The 16,009-nt window shown below is 43.4% G+C and overlaps 1 protein-coding gene across 14 annotated transcripts in view; it reads right to left on the bottom strand.

The window, feature by feature from the left end:
* Positions 1-842: 842 nt before the first annotated feature.
* The window catches only part of KALRN (kalirin RhoGEF kinase), a 642,588-nt gene continuing 627,421 nt past the window's right edge, over positions 843-16,009 (bottom strand). For all 14 annotated transcript variants that reach the window (XM_078066810.1, XM_078066838.1, XM_078066842.1 and 11 more), the window contains 3 exons: positions 11,406-11,606; positions 8,364-8,502; positions 843-7,773 (listed from right to left, as the gene is read on the bottom strand). In XM_078066810.1, coding sequence (XP_077922936.1) covers positions 7,228-7,773; positions 8,364-8,502; positions 11,406-11,606 — 886 coding nt within the window. In that variant the 3' untranslated portion in view covers positions 843-7,227. The remainder of the gene's footprint in view (positions 7,774-8,363; positions 8,503-11,405; positions 11,607-16,009) is intronic.

The following is a 16,009-nucleotide window of genomic DNA, read 5'->3' as shown; positions in this document are numbered from 1 at the left end:
TTTTTAATGTCTGTATTTTCTTTGATGAGATTGTGCTGACCAGCCAGTGTGAAGAACCCATGTTTTTGAGACTTGTTTCTTATTTCAAATAAATGCAGTAAAATTTTGATGAAATAGAAGCCAAATGTTAAAACATTTTTGTTCTTGGGGCGCCTGGGTGGCTCAGTCGTTAAGCGTCTGCCCTCGGCTCAGGTCATGATCCCAGGGTCCTGGGATCGAGCCCCGCATCGGGCTCCCTGCTCCGCGGGAAGCCTGCTTCTCCCTCTCCCGCTCCCCCTGCTTGTATTCCCTCTCTCGCTGTGTCTCTCTCTGTCAAATAAATAAATAAAATCTTTAAAAAAAAAAAAAAACCATTTTTGTTCTTATTGGCAAAGTAAGCTAGTCAAAACACTTCAATCTCTAACACTCTAGCTAATCTACATTGTACTCTGAATTAGTCTCATTTACACTTGAGGGGCACCCGCAGACCTTATCATGTGTGCATAGGCTAATTCAGACGGAAGAGTCCACACCACGATGCATAAATTTGTGAGATCCAGCTCAAATGGCCTGACAATTTTCCAACAAAGCTGGCACCTGGAACACCAGAATGAAGTTAACAACACACACCTGAGACTTACTTGACTTTTTTTTCTTTTTGGATAGAGAAATGCCTTAGGCTACTTCTCCAGGCTATAAAATTGTTGCTTTCTTTCCAAAATGCAGGCCAAAAAGTGTTGTAATAATAACGTGCCATTTTCAACTTGTCAAAGGCCTTCGTATATTTAGGGAAGAGAAAAAAATTACTCTTTCCTTTGAACAATGGTTTTAATTAGAAAGAAAAGAAAGACAACCAGAAAGAATATCTTTAGTATTGTATATTTATAGGAATGCATAACTTGTGAGATGTACATTTTGAAGTTTCATCCATAACTTACAACATTTACTGTAGTAATAATAACAAGACAGCAGGTCATCACTTTACAACATCACACATGAGTGATTTTGACTTACAGATAAAATATTTACAAACTACCTTTACAAAACGACATTGTGTGCATACAAAATGAACTGCAGAAAAATTTAAAAATAATAAGACAACCAAAAACCCAGAAGATACACTTAAGGCAGACCAGCAAGACACTGAAATAATTAAGGCTGTGGAATTCTTCTGCACCTTGAAAATATAGAGCTATTTATCAATACTGTGGAGTGATTTTAAATCAATTGTTACAAGCCCGATGGAAGTATGTACTTATATGTATATGTGTAATGGTCCCTATGGGGAAACCTATCCACTTATGGATAAGGCCCTTTATCTGAATGGCCAGAGAAGCCCACTCCAACTTGGTGGGGAGGGGGTCACTCAACACCAAGAGGTGCCAGTGCAGCTTGCAAACCAACTATTAATAATTCAAACATAAAGATACTCCTGACCCTAGGTAAACAGCCTCAGCTATGGCCTTATTGTGTTTCAGGCTTTGTTCATTTGGCTTTGTGGACTTCAAAGGACAGCAAACAATTCCCAAATGAGTAGACTCGAACTCCACCCAGCAGCCCTAATGGTTTTGAATGGCCCTAAATGGTTTTCCAGTAGAAAAACTGACCGACCTGGGCTGTCTTCAGCTGGATAGATTTCTGCACATGAGCAATAACATATACATACATATTATACACTATGGACATGTACAGATGTACATATATCCATACTCTCCAACAGTCTGCACTCTGATCACTACCGTTCTCTGACTAGGCTCTCATTCTGACGGGTATGTTTAGTTTTTCACAGTCTTCACATTTGTCCTAACTACTGGTGTTACTCACCTTCCCCATAGAGCAGGCTGGAGTTAGGCAGAAACAGAAGTAAAAGCACCAGGGTCAAAAAAATCAGACACAGAGATGACAGATACGGCTTAAGTTAGTAAGAGAAGATGTATGTTTTGTTAACTTCAAATTCATAACCACAGTCTCTGAGATCATGGTAACAACTGTCCCCGTAATACTCCAGGATGTGGATTCATTTCTTGATAGAAGTCAGGCATTGATGCAACTCTTAATGCTAGCTCTCCTGGGCTAGCAAATTGGCTTGCTTAAGTTGGGACGCCAGGAATTTTATTTGCACTTTTTCCCCACCACTCTCCCTTTTTTCAACTATCCTCAGCAATCTGAAGAAACAGTTGATCCTGACCGTTTGAATAAAACTAAATCTGACCATATTTTAGAATCTCCCAGCAAACAGGCTGACAAGAAAACACAATAGCCTATGAGTATTTCAGGCTTTCACGAGTATTAATTTCAAGCTTTCCATAAATGTCCCTTAAAGATGAAAATTTGTCTTAGAGTAGTTGCTTTTTCTTCTCCTCTAACTTCTACATATGGACACATATGGAAAAATGCAGAAATGCCTTTCATTGACAATATGGCCTATGATATTTCTGTGTCCTATTTCTATATAGATTTCTCACATGAATAATATTACCTATTAAAAATGTCTAGTGCTATGGACAAATTTCAGCTCTTTTTAACCCTTTAGAATTAATGAAACAACTGAAATCCTTATAGTTTTTAGAAAATAAACATTAACAGAGTAGCTTCCCTTTTCTTAGTGGAGTATATATAAACCTTGTCTTTTCTAAACCCACCCCAGATTTAATTATTAATTTCCAAATGATCCCTAGACTTTAAATAGTAAATAGAAAAGCCATAATGTAAATAAATCCATTGGAAGCCCACATACTATATTAGCCTAACCCAGACTCCACAGAGATGCTACACAGGAGAAAAAGGAATAAAGCCCACATTCCTCAAAACTGAAGAAGGGAGTGGTGAGTTTGCACTTTGCCTTACTACAGAGACCCCTAATATTTGTAATTTCCTCCTCTATCAAATTTGTGGGACAACATTTTAGTTAATACACAGATATAACCACCATCTAGTTTATAATACCTTTGTTCCCTCATGTTCTCACAAATCTAAATTCCCACGCTCTTTCACATAGGCAAGCAAACAAGGAATGACTAACTCTTGGGCATTAAATCATGGAGAGTACGGGAAAGCAAATATGCTACTCCTGAAACACCTAATTATCTTAAAAAGAAGAAAAAAAATCCAAGGTTTTCCCTCCAAAATCCAACAGTTCAATTCATTTCTACACCTGTGCATGCAATTTGCCTCTTATAATGGATGCCGGTGAGATTCTGAAGAAGTGAGTTGAGATATCAAACAATACTTTATTCTCACTTCTGCCCTTTCAGTGAGGAAAGTGGTTGTTTGAGTTCTTCTCTGTCAATTTTTCCAGAGCATAAAACTTGAGAAGAGAGAGCAGCATTGCCCTGGAGGGCATCCTACTCTGGCTCTGCCATCAGAAATACCGGAGAAAACAGTGTATTCACATAAGACCATCAGCTCTCCTAACCTTTTTCTGTAGACAAGCTTTTAAATGATTGAAATTACAGGCTAAGACCAAATAACATTTAGACAAAGAGCACCTGGTACTTCCAATTAAAATCAATTTACAGAACTTAATCTCATGAGTTTGCAAATGGTATCCTAAAATATGAGTATTCAAAACGCGGAATGTTCAAAGTTACTCTCAGTAAAATTCTTAGCACTGGCAGGGTGTAGCACTTTAAGAAAATCAAAGTATCCTTTAGACATCCCAACTATGCTATTTTTGCAACATTCCTATGAGATTAAAGTCCCTCCTCCTCCCCCCCCATTCCCATTTTAACAATGGGGACGTTTGGGACAGAAAAAAAACAAAGACTTTCTGTAAGAAAGGACGAATCAGGAATAACTGAGGTTGAAACTCAAGAATTCCTGGCCTCACCCTATATTCAGATGTTTTCATTTAAAAGACATTTTAATGTAAAGAAAAAAAATGCTGCAGGATCAGTCAATCTAAATACAACGAACTTCTTTATCTCCCATCCTCCCCTCTGAAAGGCACTACTATTTATAAAGGCTTTGTGAACGACAAAGCGGTGAAGCCAGCTTTTCCTCTGCTTCCTCTACTCCCCCAAGGGTGTTTATGGCTGTGAGAGTCCTGAAGGACACCTCCAACATTACAATTTTTTTCCTAAAAATTTTCCCAACATTCAGCTGTAAGTGCATATAAATCTATTTAATTTGAAACAAATGTAAAAGATGCAGTAAATCATTATACCTTTAAAAAATTAGTATGAGTTGTCCCTGATCTTTTCCTTCTTTCTGCATCCCACCCTTACAAAACAAAGCAAACCCCAAAACACTATGCAATGGATATAAGCCAAGCAAGAAACTTACGAGTTTAACCAACATTATTTTTTCCCATTTCAACTGGAAGTTCACTCTCACTAATTCCTAGCTAAGTTTTGATTTCAAGAACTATGACGGTTATGGTGGAAGTGGAACATTTTCTCTTCTCCCCCTCTCTCTACCACAAAGTAGTAAATATCTGCCAAAACAGGTACAAGAAACTGGTTTCTAATCCTTCTTCCCTCACCAGGGTTGCCCACAGAGCAACCTCATGTACATTTCCCAGCCCCACCTCCGGGGATTCCTTGTTATTTCCGGCTGGCTAAAGAGAATTCTCCAAGCAGGACTGCTATCTTACTCCTGTTGGGAGGGAGCAGGGGCTTTGCAGACAGGACACCTCTCTGTTAGTTCTCTTCAGTGACCAAGCTATATAAAATACACACCCTTTCTCCTGGAGCCTCTATTAAATTAATCCTACTCTAATGATTGTTCTTTGGCTCTAGTTAACAGAATCATACCACTTTGCATTTCTATGTCCCGCCTCTCCTGTCTCCTCACTTCCCCAACAAGTGTACCTGGGGGGGAGGGGAGATTCCGCACAACCCCACACCTGGGCCGTCCCTAGTCTGATGGCAACGCTGTATATAAAAGCTTTGGCTCTAACATTCTGTCAGCTGCCCTCCCACAACACGATGTCCTGAACGCTCTCCTGTGCCCTCCGTGCACCACCGTCCAAGGCCCTAATCTTCTCCAGCAGAAACTCAGCCCATCTCTTCCATGGTCATAAAAACTCAAAAGGACTCAGCAGGGAGTTCTTCAGTCATTGCACACAGTGGACAAAACAGACCTTGCCAAGCCACGCTTGATGGCTATTTGGAATCCTCAGCACCTGCCCTCCGTCCTGTGACGAGCCCTAGGGACCAGGCCTTCTTCTTTTAGGCTCGATCTCACAATGAAGACATGTTTACTAAAAGGTTTTTTTTTTTAGTAAATATGTTTTAAATTTTAAAATATCATATCAGATAGTTATTTGTATATACATGTAGATTTAAATGGAGACTAGAGGGGTTAGTCAGGGGTGGGCTCTGAGGGAGGGCGCCTTGGTGACCCAGGGCCATCTGAAACTAGGAACCAAATATAGGTGGAATCAGTTTCCATGTATTTGGTTAATCCTAAAAATACGAAGTGCTATCTAGTCTTATTGCTTGTACTTCCTACTAATTGATTAATCTATAATCTTGGATGGGATGAGGTGGAGGGTGCATGAGGAAGGTGACTCTGAAAGCAATGGAAATGAAAGATGAGTATTTTTAATTTTACATTTCCACTGTGGGAATAAGTGTTTTTATATATTAAAGTTCAGGCTTAGTGTCCACCATCCTTTTTCATTTAGATCGATTTGTAATTCTATTGATTCCTCATAAACCCTCTGCTTGCACTTCTGTGCCGCACGCTTTTAATTTTCTCAATCCTATTATAGGAGAGAAGCAATGCCATTAAACCTAATTTGAGGACAAACACTTGAGTTATATTTTTAAAATAATATTTGCATAATAGCAATTTTCAAAACCCATCCTAGAAAACAAAGGGTGGATCATGTACCAACACACACACACACACACACACAAAACAAAAAATCTTCCCCAAAAACAAAGAAAGAAAAACAACCATGAAATGTCCAGACTGAATTTTTTTTTTCCACTGGGGGGTGGGGGGAAAGGGCAGTTCATAATCACCTTGTGTGGAGAATACGCGCCAAAAAGCAGTGTTGGCCTCAAAGTGCAATTAGTCCTTTTGGTCCAGGGAAATATCAGCGGCTAAGTGGAGATAGGTACGGCAATCACAGTTAAAACTCAATGCTCTGTCAGAGTGACGTATCAGATTTTATTCCATGGCTTCAAAAAGGACTTGGGACCAAGCCTTTAAAGGCCTATATGGCTGCCTCCTTTTGGTAAGCACCCCTTAGCTTCCAGAAGGGGTTAGAAATAAAGCAAGCCGACTTTCTGAGGACTACATTCTACGTCTGTAGAAGTCAGAAAGTGTTGTTAACGTTGTTCATAGGAACCGTAGGAAAGGTTTCTATTTGCCCTTTTGTGTGAACCTGTTATATTCATTACCTAGTTCAAACCGAGTGTAGACATAAAAATAGCCCCACAACTCTTAACCATATTTGGACTTATTTCCTGGCAGGCTTTCCTGCCGGATTAACTCTGAGCTGCCAGTGAATTTGGGGGTAGTGTTTCATATATAGAACCTATGCTAATCAAATACTCGTGACTGAGAGAAAAATCTTCTCATTCACAGATTGCAAAAGGGTCACATTGCTTTCTCTTAATGCACGGGTTCTGGTAAAAGATTTCTATACAAGACTTATAAAATGCTCTAAAAAACTTGTCATCTAATTGTGCTTAGTCAAAACAATGTAATGCTTCGGTAAATAAATTACTGTCTTAACTGGAGCACTCAAAATTACTTATGATTGATTTCATATATACCTCTATATTATAAAACTCTGAAACCTGAATGGGATATACTTTACTGTATGTGTATACGTATCCTATTAAGAAACTATATCTAAGTAATCTAAACCAGAATAGTTGACATACGTGACATCTCTGTTAAATAGAACTTTTCTGTTTAAAATTTCAGCAGGGTTAGAAACCTTTTACACTCACTACCGTGAGCTTTAGCTTTGCCCATTTCACCACTCGTTTTGGAACACACTGTTAAAATTTTATAACGGCTCGTATTCTTGGTATCCTTGCCCCCTCTCTTTAATGCTCTGGGTGACTCTTTGCATCTTTCTCTCTTCTATGACCTTCTGGAAAGCCCCTGGGTTGAGGGTAATTTCACTGCTGCCCAGACCCTGAATAGCCATGGACGTGGTTTAAGAGGTCCGTCTCTCAAGCCAGAGAACTGCGTGGAGCGAATGAACAGAATTATTTACAGACATTCAGTCTTGCTTTGGTTCACACTGCACTTCCATGTGGAACCCCAAGGGCGAGGAGACGGCTACGTCCCTTGGTTTACCCGGTTGACAATGTAGCTCTTGACATTGGGGACAGGCCGCACGTCGTTCTGGTGCTTGCGGCGCTCTATGAAGCACGCCAGGCGGGAGGTGTCCAGGGGGATCTTGGAGTAGCTGCCGTTATGGGGCTGTAGCCAGGGATGCTGCAGGCACGTGGCTGCCGTGGGCCTCCTGCGGAAGTCTTCCTGTAGGATCACATTGATGAAGTCTCTGGCGGCATTGCTCACGCCACAGAAGTATTCGTGCGGGAAGCTGAAGTCCACCCTGCACACATTGATACAGGTCTCCTCCTTACTCTCGTCCAAGAAGGGGGACACCCCACTCAGCATGACGTATGTCAGAACCCCGATGCTCCAGATGTCTGTGCCCAGGGAGACGGGGATTCCTTGGATCACTTCTGGGGCAGCGAACTCGGGGTTGCCCAGCAGGTGGTGGATGTGGAAGTGACCCGAGATCTGGACGGCATCCTCCAGGTCGATGAGCTTCACCCGAGGCACTGGGATGCGTAGGTCAATGAGCAGGTTTTCGGGCTGAGGAGACCCAGGCGTGAAGGAGAAGAGAAGGCAAGTTCAGCTGTCTGTCTTGACTACCAGTAGGACTCTGGTGGTTCAGACATGGTTGTGCTAGCCTTTGAAAAAGCCTATGGAGCATGAGAAATTGCCTATGCAAAGTGGCCCGGGGGCCTTCAAACTAGACCAGATTCTGAGGTGGGGTAGTGTTTCAGAGAAGCTGTTTGACATTGAAAATCATGTCTTCTCAACTACCCCTTGCTTCTGCACAGACTCAAAAAAAAAAGAATGGATTATTCATTTTGGAAAACAGGGGCTTCTTTGAGAACACCATAAAAAACTGACATTTATTGGCTTCCTTCTAAAATGTTAGACGAGGCGGGAAAAGCTTCCCTACCTTCCCTCGCCCCAGATGTCGCGGTGACTCTTGGTGTGTTCTCGTTAATTCACAAATAACACACTCGAATTATGTGACGACCTAGTTCCTGTTTAATATTTGTCAGGATTCTAACCTAAGTCAATAAAATGAATCAGAATGGACCTCCCTCAAGGGTAATGACTGACAGGTTGGACGCGGCCATTTCCCTGCAAGGGCAGCTCTTTCTTATTACCTTTATGTCCAAATGGGCCACCCTACAGTTGTGAAGGTACTGCAGCGCCTCCATGATGTCTCGGATGTAGAAAGCAACTTTCTCCTCCATCAGCTCATCGTGATTCATAAGGTAGTCTAAGAGCCGGCCGTCATCCATCCTGAAAGCAGGGAGGAAAGGGCCAAGGAAATACATTTGTAAAGAAATGGAAAAATAAAACACATACACATCGGTCCGAGCTCTAAAATCTCTCCTGCTCCCCCTTATAAAGGAAGATCGATGCTGCCACACATGTGTATTAGTTAGAGCCCAAAATCAACGTTCAGAACTAAAATTAATTAACTAATTTAAAAGTTACATGTGTGATGTGCTCCACGGAAGAAACCTGTGTAAACTTAAGACACATTCTATGTTGTTAAAGTTAAAAACTGCTCATGAGGAAAAAAGTCTGACCCCCCCCCTTAAGAGGTTAGACTGCAAAAGAAAGAAAGTCTTAGGAGAGAGAGAAAGAGAGAGAGAGAATGCTCTCTCTCAATATTCTGATGAACTGGAACCCGGTGGCTGCAAGCCACTGCAAATATGTTTTGCAAATTGCTTTTATTTGTCAGTTTTTAATTGGGGAAAATGGAAAGTGGGCAAAGTTTGTCCTTGGCAGTCTTGACCCTTTTTGGGATCCTTTGCCTTTTGAGCAATTTTCCAATCTTAAAAACCGTGACTGAGAACATGGTAGGGGGAGCCAGCCAGATCCAGATTTGAGTCCTGATTCTGCCACCTACAGGCTGGGGGTTTGGGACAAGTCACTTAAGCCCTGTGTTGGGTTCTTCATCTTTAAACTGGGAGTAACAGCAACAGCAATACCACCTACTTCATTATGAGGGCTGTGCAAGAATCAGGTGAGACAATGAGGTATTTAAGCATAACTGGTAGCAGTCATAAGTGCTCAGTAAGTAGTAAGGCTTTTCAGGCCCCCCGTGCCCTCTCTAGCATCTGGAGTGCCCAGATGTCAGCCTGCTATTCCAACCTGCACTGAGCTGTCAAAGGCACATCCCCGGGAAATGCTCAGGCAGAGCAGCTTGAACCAGAGGCAGAAACCATCTTTGAGCACAGCTGAACTCCCCCCATCCCAGCCAAGTTTCCATTCTCTTCTCTAGCGTGTTCCTTCCCCCTGGTCTCTTCTCCGAAGCCTAGGACCCGGCCAGGGGTGGGGTGGGAGTGATGAGCGTGGAGTGGAGGGGGACTGGGTTTGTGAGATGCACCCCCCTACACTTCTTGCAGCGCTGCTCCAAGACCTGCAAGCCTTCGCACCAAGTTCACCCTCAGAGCTTTTGGGGAATGCAGATGCCTAGGCCCCATCCTAGCCTAGGCAATCAGAACCTCAGCTGCCTGGCAGAGAAAAGCTCTACCAGTGATTTGGGTGGCCACCAAAAGGGGTACCTCTGGTCACAGCATAACCAAGATTTAGCACAGGGTTTACCTCGGGCACTGCCTATCCACTCACCTTTCCTGAATCTCGAGTCCAACAAACACCTTCCTATGTTCTCACAGCAACCCTCTCCAAAACACGTGTTTCCTTCTCAGCATTTACCATGTTCAACTGAAATCATTCACTTAGCGATCGGTCCTCCTCATCAGACTTTAAACTCCTCAAGGGCAAGAAGCACCCCTTCTCATCTTTGTTCCTTCCAGCCTGGCCCAGGTCCACACAGCGGCTGGCAGGGAGTGCTCAGTAAATGTTTGCTGAACTAGCTCAATCCACTGTTCATCTCATTTAATCCCTGGAACATCTCTGAGAAGTGGAAATAATTCTTCAGACTTCACAGATGAGGACCCGAGGCCCAGGAATCTAAAGACCCTGCCCCAAATCCCAGAGCTGGGATGAGAGCCCAGGCTCTTCATTCCAAGAATGGTTTCCTTCCCTTGCACTGTGGCAGTCTGGTAATCAGCACCTTCCCCTGGAATGAGGCAAGCTGGCAAATCCGAAGGGGCCAAGGTTCTGGGTCCGCCATATTACCTTGATATACAAGTGATAATACTTGTATAATCACCTGGTATTAGGTCCTGGAAGGCTGTTTGTAAGTGTATTTGTTAAATCCCAAGTGACAATCGACCTACTACTACACAGCTATATAAGAGATCACAAAAGAATTATAAATATTAATAGAGTTGGTTCTGTCTTCTCTTGTTTCTTTTCAACCAAGTCAAAAATGTAGCCAAAGATGTTTGCCCTTTGGCTGTCTTTTTTTCAACATAAATAAATGTATAGGTGACTGCCTCAAAGGCCCTCATCCACAAACACCTAGACAAACAAGCACCCAAGAGCCACAGTAAAATGACAGCTGAAAAGCTGTACGTGGAGGCGCCTCTCTTGTGAACAGAGGCTCCTGTGGAGACGTACAGAGCACCGGTCTTGGGCGCGGGGTCATCAGCACGCATTGGATGACATCTCTATGAGGGCTCAATACTCCTGAGAGGACTTTGTTCTCTTTAGCCTCTGTTAGATCTCTGTGAACCACAGGACACGATCTCTGTTCTTAGCCTGGGGGAGGTGGGGGGAGAATGTGCTTTACTTGATGTGTTCTGGGGCCAAGTATATGGTTGCCTGAGTTCCTAGAAAATCTGGAATGAGTGGAATATTTTGAAGGTCAAGGTTCCACTTTAAAAGGAATTTCCTGGGTGGGAGACCATGGAGGCCATGGCAGCGGATTGATGCTCAAACCCCTCTTGCATGTCAGGTCCACCCCTGTCAACAAGCCTATGGTCAATAAGCTCTTCCTACACCCCTGTCCAGCCCAAGAGTCCGTAAGAGAAAGAACATGAGAATCCGAGGGAGAGAAATATGGGTTCGAGTCCCAGCTTCTCCATTTCTTAGTGGTAAGGACCTTCCTTATCCTTGATTTTTCTACTCTATAAATGGGAACCACATTTTTATAAAACGGACGGGAGGACGCACGTGATGTACAACACTTCGTACACCCTAAGACATTGTATAAACTGTAACTGCCATTGCCGGGGGACAATAAGCAGCCCAAACGGCTGGAGCCCCCCCGAGACGCCTGTACTTACAGTTCCAGAATCAGGATGTAGGACGTGGGGGACTCATAGGTGTCATGGAGAGTGACGTACTGGGGGTGTTGCAGGTGCTGAAGCAGGGCAGCCTCATGGGCAGCCTGCTCTTTTTTCTTCATTTTTTTGCTAACAAATTTCACGGCAACATCCTTGCGGGTGGCTTTGTGAATGCATTTCTTCACTATGGAGAAACGGCCTCTGGAAGGAGAAAGGGAGAAAGCATTTTGCTAAGCTTCCTCCATCAACGAGGTATTATTTTATTCAAGGATGTGTAAAGTTTTATCTGAAGTGGTTAGACAGTAACACTTATTAGGAAACCTACTTTCCTATTTTTAAATTATAATGTCATCATTCGGAAAAGCCATGTTTCCTTCCTTAGCATTTCAGGGTTCTCTGAGATGCGAAAAACGAGTATCATTTTTAGTCAATAGATTTCTCTGTCACTTTGAACAGCACAGGTTCAGTTTTCTAAGCGGAGTATCTTTTTGTAAAATACAACAATAATAATAATGTTCATGAAGGAAGAACTGTAATCGATGATAATTTCAAAAACATTTTTCTAAGAGGCAATTTTTTCCTTTATTTTATATTTATTATCTTGGTATTACGGAAACTCTCTAATATACACAAAAGTAGAGAGAATAGTATAATAGATCTCTGCACCCAGCAGCCCGCTTCAATAATTATCAGCATTTTGCCAACCTTATTCCATCTATTCCTTTCCTACCTCTTGCTTTTTTTTCTGTAGTATTTTTAGCAAAATCCAGATATCATATTATTTCACTCATAAATACTTCAGTCATTTCTAATTGACAAGGACATTTAAAAATGTATAACCACCATGCCATCTTCACATCTGACAATATTAGCCACACCTAAAATAGAATGGTTCCCAGACTCAGCTGTAGCCCTGTAGGAGGTAGAAAGAAAGTGAAGTAGAAGGGGGAACTGGTCAGCAATGGGAGCAGAGAAAGGGAGTCAAAGAGGTGACAAGCAATGCCATCCCAGGCCCGTCCCTGAGGCGCTCTAACCTATGAGTAGAGGACTCAACCATCCAAAAAGCAGTCCATTCCTCCAGCGGAAATGGAGGCATCCAACACCATTGGCACCACAAAGATTGTCCAACTGACTCCTTGACCTGGCTCTGTGCTCACCAAGCTACTTTCAGACAATAATAGTCAGATAGTGTTTCTCCACTATAGATTTTTGACAAAAGAAGAGAATATGTTGGGATGCCTGGGTGGCTCAGTCAGTTAAGCCTCTGCCTTTGGCTCAGGTCATGATCCTGGAGTCCTGGGATCAAGCCCTGCTCAGCGGGGAGTCTGCTTCTCCCTCTCCTTCTGCCCCTCCCCCTGCTCATGCTCTCTCTCTCTCTCTCTCTCTGTGTGCCAAATAAAATAATAATAATAAAAAATCTTTAAGAAGAGAATATGCTGATCAATAAACAACTATTTGACAAATACTAATTGAATGTCTATTATGTAGCAGACATTCTTTTTGCATAGTAAGCAAATATTTGGTAGAACTGATAGTTCTATTCTATATCATAAATTAATAAATTACCATTTTTTTTTTTTTTTTTTTTTTTTTTAGTAATCTCTATGCCTAATGTGGGGCTCAAGCTCACAATCCTGGGATCAAGAGTTGCGTGCTCCACCGACCGAGCTAGCCAGACACCCCTTCATTATGTTTTTCTTTCTTTAACAGATTTTATTTGTTTGAAAGAGAGAGGAGGAGAGAGCACAAGTCGGGGGAGGAACAGAGGGAGAGGGACAAACAGACTCCATGCTGAGCATAGAGCCTGAGGCAGGGCTCCATCTCACTACCCTTAGATCATGACCTGAGCTGAAGACAAGAGTCTGGGGCTCAACCACCTGAGCCACCCAGGTGCCCCCATTCTGGTTTTTAACAGCACTCTCTTGTTTGATTATTAGAGGTCACCCCTTCCAGAGGACTTTGGATGCATGAAAACAATTGAATGCTAGGGAGAGCTCGCCTGAACTAAGTGGCCATGTTGAGGTGCTGCTATACCTTACTTTTTGTTTTAAAATTTTTATTTATTTATTTGAGAGAGAGAGACAGGCCATGAGGTGGGGGTGGGGAGGGGCAGAGGGAGAAGCAGACTCCCCGCTGAGCAGGGAGCCTGACGTGGGGCTCCATCCCAGGACCCTGGGATCATGACCTGAGCCCAAGACGGACACTTTACCCACTGAGCCACCCAGGCGCCTCTGTTCCTTAATTTTTTTTTAATTGTGCGTATCCAAGTTATGCATCCCCATGATTTAAAAAGTCAACTAGCTTTAAGGTTTCTTATTAAAACTAAGAGTATCCCATCCTCTCACTCCCAACCCCATTTTCCTTACCTGAGAGGAAGTTTAACATATCAGGTAATTATATTTTAGCTTAGTATGGGGGTAAGTCTATGTTTGTGTGGCTACTTCTTGATGTTTCAGTTTTCATTATAATCTGTTGACACCCACTCCAGAAAGGGGAGATGTTAGTCTCTCTCCCCTCCCTGTCGCCACCACATGACCATTTTCCCCATCCCCTGTCCTCCCAGCAGAATGATATTTTAATCAATATTCAGTGTTTCCATTATTGCAACTAGGTCAGGGGTACTCACAGTTGCAGCTCCAGTAAACTATGAATATTTTCCTTTTTGTGATAGAATTCGGCCTCATTTCTAACAAAGACTGCCCCTTATGAGAACCACTCAAAGATTAGTCTGGGACTAATAAGTCACTGCAGGGTGACTGAGTGGTTTATAGCATAGTTCCGCTCTCAAAGCCTTGCTATGCTTCTGTGGGTGTGTTCTATCTGTGCACAGCTTGAAAGTAGCCCAGGATTTGTGTTGTTCCAGGCACAGAATTAGGGGATCTCCTTCTTTAGCTCTCTTCTCACTGAGATTTCCCACACATTTTTTGGCTCCCATGGGTCCGTTTTTATAGATGGGAATCCTTCAGAGTTTTAGCTTCTTGCTTGGGTTAAAGCAATGAGAGAAAGAAGGGAGAGAGGGAAAGGCCTTTTCCTGCTCTCTTCAGCTCAAAGGGACCCCCTTTCCTGTCTTTTGGCCAGAAAGATGGGTTTCCTTTGGAGTTGCCCCCTGTGCATGCTGCCCAGTTCCCTGGTTTGGCCGGCCCTTGGGTTAAAGCCCAACAAACAAACCAGAGACCTCACTGCTGCTGTCCTTGACTTTCAAGTTTTAACTGGGCTCCCCATTCTCCAGTTCTTTACTTCTCAGAATCCTGAGGTAGTTGCTTTTTGGTATTTTGTCCAGGGATTCTGGTTCTCATCAGTGGGAGAGATAGGCCACAGTGGGCTTACTCTGTCTTGGTGGGCACTGGAAGTTGGCTCATTCTAAAACTTGGGGACTAAACAGTGTTTGGAAGCTCTGAGTGGGGGGGAAGGGGCGGAGAGCCTATCAATTCGACCTTCACTGTAGGGTGATCTGAGTGAACAGTTTAGTGGGGAAAGCTCTAAAGTCAGTATCTTTTTTTTTTTTTTTTTTTAAAGATTTTATTTATTTATTTGAGAGAGAGAGAATGAGAGAGAGCATGAGAGGGAGGAGGGCCAGAGGGAGAAGCAGACTCCCTGCCGAGCAGGGAGCCCGATGCGGGACTCGATCCCGGGACTCCAGGATCATGACCTGAGCCGAAGGCAGTCGCTTAACCAACTGAGCCACCCAGGCGCCCCTAAAGTCAGTATCTTTAAGACTTTCTTCTTGGGCTGGTCAGATTTCCCAGAGAAAGATCCTCCTACTTCCTGCCTAGACCGTGAAGCTGCGGTTGTCCACTTTTGGAGGCCGGGTGGTTGAGAGAGCTGGGATCCTGAGTATCCAGCATGGATATAGTCTCCTAAGGGGCCTGTTTGCCGGAAGGTTCTGCTGCCCCCAACTGTGCTAGTGTCTCTGAGAACAGAGGCACCTGTCTAGAGAATGCACCTGCCCCCGGTTCGTGCATGGGGAAGGACGATCGGACCGCTGCCTGCGGCCGGGACGAGGCCCAGAGCCATACCCTCTCGCACAGAGTTTCAGCCACTCCTCCCCACTTCAGCAGCCTCTTGTCACCGGTTTGCAGAGGTACTTGATGTGGTCAGTACCCCGGCCTTTGGGGAAATTCTGCTGCAAAAGTTGCACAGGCTCTCACTTGACCCCACGGCTGACTTGGACTGAGTGCCTAAGGTCTCCTAGGTCATCTGTCACGCTTTCACTTGTTTTCTGCTTCGAATATATTACTAGTTGTCTCTTCTTCCTGTGTCCTCATCCTTATGTGCCTGATTAGAAAAATTCCTTTAGTGGAGGTTCAGTGAAGTCTCAGGAAGGAGTGAAAACAGGTGGCTGGGTTCAACCTGCCATCCTTGCCTAGAGGCCTGGCCCTGCTACATTTTTGGATCCCGTACAGGTCACCAGTCAGCATTCCCAGGGGACAACTCTCTGGCTTCTTTACATTGCCGTGGTGCCCATCTAGTTTATTTCCAGCTGACCGTGCCATGCTCAAGTGCTCTTTCCTTCGGTAGGTGGACTTTAGGAGCAAAGATATTTCTTTTGGCACCATGGTTTTTATACTATTTAATTACCAGAGAGCTATTTTTAACAAGATGGT

This window comes from Halichoerus grypus, chromosome 1, assembly GCF_964656455.1.
Source record: "Halichoerus grypus chromosome 1, mHalGry1.hap1.1, whole genome shotgun sequence".
NCBI lineage: Eukaryota > Metazoa > Chordata > Mammalia > Carnivora > Phocidae > Halichoerus > Halichoerus grypus.
The sequence above is the reverse complement of the archived record's forward strand: the minus strand, read 5'-3'. Positions and strand labels throughout refer to the sequence as shown.